The 6,698-nt window shown below is 40.7% G+C and overlaps 1 protein-coding gene across 6 annotated transcripts in view; it reads right to left on the bottom strand.

Moving 5' to 3' along the window:
* Positions 1-3,336: 3,336 nt before the first annotated feature.
* Positions 3,337-6,698, bottom strand: part of SLC41A2 (solute carrier family 41 member 2) — a 149,747-nt gene continuing 146,385 nt past the window's right edge. For 5 of the 6 annotated variants that reach the window (XM_062202990.1, XM_062202988.1, XM_062202992.1 and 2 more), the window contains one exon: positions 3,337-6,508. In XM_062202990.1, the coding sequence (XP_062058974.1) occupies positions 6,323-6,508 (186 nt within the window). In that variant the 3' untranslated portion in view covers positions 3,337-6,322. The remainder of the gene's footprint in view (positions 6,509-6,698) is intronic. The other variant, XM_062202993.1, reaches the window with a different exon arrangement.

Below are 6,698 nucleotides of genomic sequence, written 5' to 3'. Positions count from 1 at the left end.
TTAGCCACTGGACTTCATGCCTGTGCCCTGAAAGAGGGGGCCCTCTGTCTTCGTAGGCCAATGGGCATCTCAGGCTGCCCAACTTACTTGTGGGGCCACCTAATTGTTTTTCTCACAGTTCAGATGCTGTCATTCTTGGTTTTACAACTGTTACTGGAATCTTACATAAATGGCTTGGAAAGACGAAGAACAGTACTCATCGGTCAAGTACATTCCACCTGCCTGCTACTTATTTCCACATATTCATCTTGATGAACCTTCCACCACTATGTGAGGGAGGAATTATTATCCCCATGCTATAAGAGATGCCTGAGTCTTGTAGATTAAGTGGCCTATCCAAAGTTGGTCTGCTCAGTACAGGATAGCGAAGGGATTCAAATCCAGGGTTAGCATCCATGTCTTTAGAATACACCAAACTGAAAAGTATTTAATACAAGTATGTCATTTAAATGTTTTGGAAAAGATATTCTCCCAATAAATTACTACTCTTCTAGCCCTCATATAGGTGTATCTTATTCCTGACCTTCATGAGATCCATAAGGTAAGAGTCACCGCTGTTTCATAAAGGAGGAACCAATCCTCAAGTTGACTTGCTTGAAGTCAAGTTTTACGCTGGGCAAGGGCAGATGTGAGACGAGAAGCCAGGTCTGTACAATTTCAGAGCTGTGCCTGTGCTTTTTGTGTTCAGTATGCTGCCTCTCTGCTGAACCACGCCGATGGTGTCTGTGTACCGGGGTCCTATTACGTGCCGATACCACCCAGATGCATATAATGGAGTCCCCATGTGTTGGAAAGTGGCTAGAAGGTTTTTTGTTTTTGTTTTTTTGTTTTTGACAGGCAGAGTGGACAGTGAGAGAGAGAGAGAGACAGAGAGAAAGGTCTTCCTTTGCCGTTGGTTCACCCTCTAATGGCCGCCGCGGTAGCGCGCTGCGGCCGGCGCACCGCAATGTTCCGATGGCAGGAGCCAGGTGCTTATCCTGGTCTCCCATGGGGTGCAGAGCCCAAACACTTGGGCCATCCTCCACTGCACTCCCTGGCCACAGCAGAGAGCTGGCCTGGAAGAGGGGCAACCGGGACAGGATCGGTGCCCCGACCGGGACTAGAACCCAGTGTGCCGGCACCGCAAGGTGGAGGATTAGCCTGTTGAGCCACGGCGCTGGCCGGCTAGAAGGTTTTTACAACCGTGTAGGGTTTACTTGGAATGACATGGCATCCAATGTGGCATTCACAAAAGCACTTTTGGAAATGCCAGAAAATATATCTCAAAGACAGGCTACCTTCATCTAGTGTCTGAACTAGAGGTAAATAGAGGCTCTGTGTGATGGTAGTTTGAGAAGCCGTCATCATGAAGATCTGTAGCTAAAACTTCTGAAGTCTCCAAATATGTGGGTATCGAACCCACACATGCTGATACAGGACGTGGACATCCTAACCAGTGTTTTAACTGCTAGGCCAAATGCCTACTCCTTGTAAGTATTTATCCTTATTTCTTTCATTCTTTGTACAAAAAGGAGGAAATATTTTGTACATTAACTCATGCCTCATTTTTTTCACTTACTATATATCTTAGAGACCTCATCATGTCAGTTTGTAAAGATATCTTGTTCTGTTTTCCAGCTGCACTGTGTTCCATCACATGGATATGCTAATTCCACTAGGAACCCTGGTTTGTTTTTTTTTAATATTTTGCTACTGCAAGCCTAGCTGTAATAAATAACCTTTATTACATATTATAATCTTATTATGATGAGAGGTCATCCCAAAGTTTATGGAAAATTTATATCACAAAAAAAAAAATGCAGGGATGTCAATTTTTGCACCAAAATAAGCTTATTAATTTCATTTTCCCACAAACTTTCTGATGTACCCATGCACGTTCAGGAGCATCTGCAGGGCAAATCCAAAAAGTTGGGTGCAAGGGAGCCCCTATTTATAACACATGGGACTCCACACAAATCTCCTTGCAGGCTCCTGTCCTTTTATGAGGCTTTAATTTAAAAGTGATTTATAGGGGGCCAGTGCCATGGTGCAGGTTAATCCTCCACCTTTGACGCCGGCATCCCATATGCGCACTGGTTCTAGCCTTGGCTGCTTCTCTTCTAATCCAGCTCTGCTGTGGCCTGGGAAAGCAGTGGAGGATGGCCCAAGTGCTTGGGCCCCTGCACCCACATGGGAAACCAGGAAGAAGCACCTGGCACCTGGCTCCTGGCTTCGGATCGGCACAACTCCGGCCGTTGCGGCCACTTGGGGAGTGAACCAATGGAAGGAAGACCTTTCTCTCTGTAATTCTGTCAAATAAATAAAATCTTAAAAAAAAAAAAAACCTGATTTATAAATGTCCCCCTCCCCAAGATGTATTTACTCGGAAGACAGAGGGAGAAACAGAGCAAGAGATCTTTCACCAGCTGGTTTTCTTTGCAAATGGCTGCAACAGCCAGGTGTGGGCCAGACTGCAGTTAGGAGCTAGGAACTCTATCCAGGTGTCATAAAAGGGTATCAGGGACATACGTGCTTGGGCTGTCTCATCTGCTGCTTTCCCAGGCACATTAGCAGGGAGCTGGATCAGAAGCAGAGGAGACGAGACTGGAACAGGCACTTGGATGTCAAATATGGGCATCCCAATGACAGGTTAACCTACTGTGTCATGAGGTTGTAATTTAAAGCTCTGCTAGCATAGTTGTGTTTGTTTCATGAGCCATATTTTTTAAAGAAGATTTTTTAGAAGATTATTTATTTGAATGAAAGGCAGAGTTACAGAGGCAGAGACAGAGAGGCCTTCCACCTGTTGGTTCACCCCCCGCAAATAGCTGCAATGGCCGGAGCTGGGCCGATCCGAAGCCAGGAGTCTGGAGCTTCCTCCAGGTCTCCCACGCAGGTGCAGGGGCCCAAGAACCTGGGCCATCTTCTACTGCTTCCCCAGGTCGCAGCAGAGAGCTGGATCAGAAGCGGAGCAGCCGGGACTCGAACCAGTGCCCATATGGGATGCTGGCACTGCAGGCAGTGGCTTTACCCGCTACACCACAGCGCTGGCCTCCATGAGCCATATTTAGCCAGTTAGGTACAGACGCAGCATTGACAGAGAGCCGTACTCAGCCAGAGCTGGTGTTCTGTGTGAAGGAGTCAGTTGCAGATGGATGTGCTGATGGACCATGGATTCTAAGTCAGATAATGAGAGAAGTGAGCAGTAAAGCAATGGAGTGGAGGTCCAGGTATGGGCAGTCTAGTTTACTCCACTTCATAAACACAGATCATAGATCAGCCCAGTCTCTGCTGGGAGATTCCATACGGGCTTGACACCGGCTGTTTCATCAAGAAGCAAACATGACAAGGCTGGGGTAAATATTTCTCAAAGTTTATTCTTATTTGAGTCTACAACAATTCAAAGGTGGTAGACACCCATTTTAAATGGGTGTTCTATACACAGATACATGATAAGGCAAGAAAGCCCAATTACTGAAAGACTTTTAAACCTCTATTTCATTTATTTGGCTATGTCATTGACAGTCTATGGTGTGGAACTTTTTGATGTCTCCCAGAAGCTACATTACTTTAATTTTCCATTTTATCAGGTCCTAAGAAACTTTATTTCTCAAAGAAAAAAATGGCTGGTGGGCAACAGTGAAAAATGTCCTGAAAAGGTTATCTGTATGTAACTAAAGTGTCTCATAAATTAGTGAAAGGAAGAAGTCCAGAAAGCAGGAGTTTCTATGGTGTATAAAAATAAATACTGTAGATTTACATATAAGACATAATAAATTATTTTTGTGGGCAAATAAAAAGAAGTCACCTTATTGGTTACACACATATGGGAAGGGTTTCAAAAGGTAATACTTTTTAAAAAAAGGAATCTACATCCCTTTCATAGTTAATTCAGCTAATCAGTCACTAATTTTCCCTTTTGTCCTTACACACCTTTCAGACTTTTTGTTGCTCTAACCAAGGTTGAATAGCAAAAGACAAAGGCCAACACTTGGACTGTAATACTAGTTTTGTTATCACTTATAGCAAATGGCAAGATCTGGAAAGAATGGTGACAATGATATGTTCTATGAAACAAGGCATGATTCTTTATTCCAAAGATTTAATGTGTAAAAATGGAAACTATTTTATAAAATATTCTTTTGTTTTCCTTGATCTTAGAGTACAAATAATTTAGAGTTGGCCATCCTTACTGTGAAGATATATTAAACAGAGGTTTCTCAATCTGAAATCTAAAAGATATAGTGATACTCTTATTTTTAGAAAACTCTGCTTCTCCAATTGGTTTCTCTGTGGACTTAGAGGATCACAGATGTATATAAGAAGCCTGGCCCAGAAGACTGGACTTTAGGGACTTCACAACGTGGTCACTTTGCAGATATACATATTACAAAAGTAACTACTCTGAGTTTCAGTTTTCTGCGCTGTGAAATAGACAGGAATACTAAGTGACATAAAGTGTCCGAATGTGCTTCAGAATATGTATTTACCAGTTGTTGGTTGGTTAATGCTTTGATGATGTAACTCGCTCTGCTTTTTTTTTTTTTTTTTTTTTTTGGTGTTAAAACAGAAATCATTGGGAAATGTAAATGACTGTAAATCATACAGACCAAATATAAATAAGTGGTTTACAATAAAATCAAAGATCTCACTCATGGATTTCATAAAAAATTTAAAAAATCTTTGCAGCTAAGTATTCATCAACTTAAATGTAACCATTCTTTCTTTTATAAGAATGTTCACTATGTGACATTTAACTCTCCAAAGGAGAAATTGTATACTTAGTTTAGTTCTCTGCCTTAAAGCTTAATTATCAGGCAGAATAATGGAATAATTAAAGTTCAAAAATAAGCAAAAATATATAACTCTAAATTACAGCCCCTTTGAAGAGCTTAGAAAGAATACTTCCAATATATTTATGAACAACCTACTGTTTATATAACACTAACACAACTGAAACCATGATCAAAGTTAATGTGTATGTTTTATTCTTCCCTTTGCAGTTTTAAATTATTAAATATCTAATGTTTTCTAGAGATTGTACCGCATTTTAAGAAATGAACTATATGTGATATGAAAATGCTTATCCACTGAATAACCAAAGTGTTGGTTATTTAGCATATTAGGCCAAATTTTAGAAAAATAACTGAGAAGTGGAGCAGTGTATATGCTAGTGTCCCATGTAGAAATAAGCCCTAAGCAAACAGATAAGTGTAGGCGTGAACAATAAGCGAGGGAACTCACCAACTTCTCTTTTAAAAGGGTAAATGACAGGCTTCCTTAAAAGTGCAAACAAATCACTTAGTCATTCTATATCTTAAAACTTGCTTAAACAGTTTTTTGTAAATAAGAAGGAACTATTAATTACAACATAGGTAACAAATACTAAAGTCTGGTTGGCAGCAACAGTTCTGGACCCAATGATGAAAGCATACAAATGAAACCTGGTTAAGAATCACTCTATAATGCTGACGTTCCAACAGCGCTATCATCTTTACTATCCAAATTTCATTTTTTATCAAAGGCCTCTCTCACACACACACACAATTTCTCATATCATTTTATTTCTACAAATGCAGCTTAGGTTATCTTCTGCTTTTGACTATCAGGTTGTTTGAAAATACCAACTTTTTATTCAACAAATCAATAATTTAAAATGGCTTACTGCTTTCATTAACGATCTCTCAAGATCATTCTGTGTTTAAAGCGTAGCCTATCAAGAACTTGGCAGAGTTGAAACTGAGTTAGCATTAGCACAGGGTAATTTTAGACGCAGGTAAAATAAGTTTATCTGTGCTCAGCAGAATCCTTTTGGCCAGTTTAGGAACAAGTAGTTGGTGAATTTATCCTCGGTGAGCACAGAGGTAAGCATACTTAAAAATACTAACACCTTGGCTGGCACCTTTCACTTGATCGTATGCTTTACAATGTAACACACCTGCGAGACACAACAGCTACACTAAGAGCTAGAGCACTGTTTCCTCCAATCTTGCGTTATCAGACCATAAGAAAGTACATTTCTGCTGTATCTGTGGTTTTAAAATTACTCATTGTCAAACATTCAAATTTTTTCATATTTAATTAATTTCAAAGTTGGAACATGTATCTATGTCTATGTCAAATGATAATTTATTCTACAAAAAGCAGCACAAATACTATTCATTGTGGTTTCAACACAAATTCCTTAAAAAAAAACGTTAAGGCCATTTAATTGAATCTCAGGGCCAACTGAAGATTACCCTGGCAAAAATCAAATTACTGATTTAAGAGTTTTGAAAGAGAGCCAGAAGTGGTTGTCTTGTGTCTTCCTCCTTGGTAATCTGAAAGCAGTTTGTAGGGTTGATTAGTCTCCAACATCTCCATCTCGATCTCCAATGAGCCAAAGAAAATGAAAACTTAAGGCCAACAAAGCTGTCCCAAGCAGATCACCCAATGCCGTTAGGTAAGGGATAGAGAAACTATCTGGGTCCTTTCCTTTCCTCCAGAAGTGGTGGACCATCCAGTCAGCAATCCACAGCAAGGTAAATACCTAGAAGAGAATGCCAGAGATTACTTCTGTCACAGGGACATTCCTTGTCCTTTAAACACGGCCACGAGCAGCGAGCAGCACAGACGTTTGGCCTAGCAGTTACGGAGCGCTTGGGATGCCCGCATCCCTTATCAGTACTGGCTCTACTCCCGACTCCAATTTCCTCCTAACACACACCCTGCGAGGCAGC

This window comes from Lepus europaeus, chromosome 10 (genome assembly GCF_033115175.1).
Source record: "Lepus europaeus isolate LE1 chromosome 10, mLepTim1.pri, whole genome shotgun sequence".
Taxonomy (NCBI): Eukaryota; Metazoa; Chordata; class Mammalia; order Lagomorpha; family Leporidae; genus Lepus; species Lepus europaeus.
The sequence above is the reverse complement of the archived record's forward strand: the minus strand, read 5'-3'. Positions and strand labels throughout refer to the sequence as shown.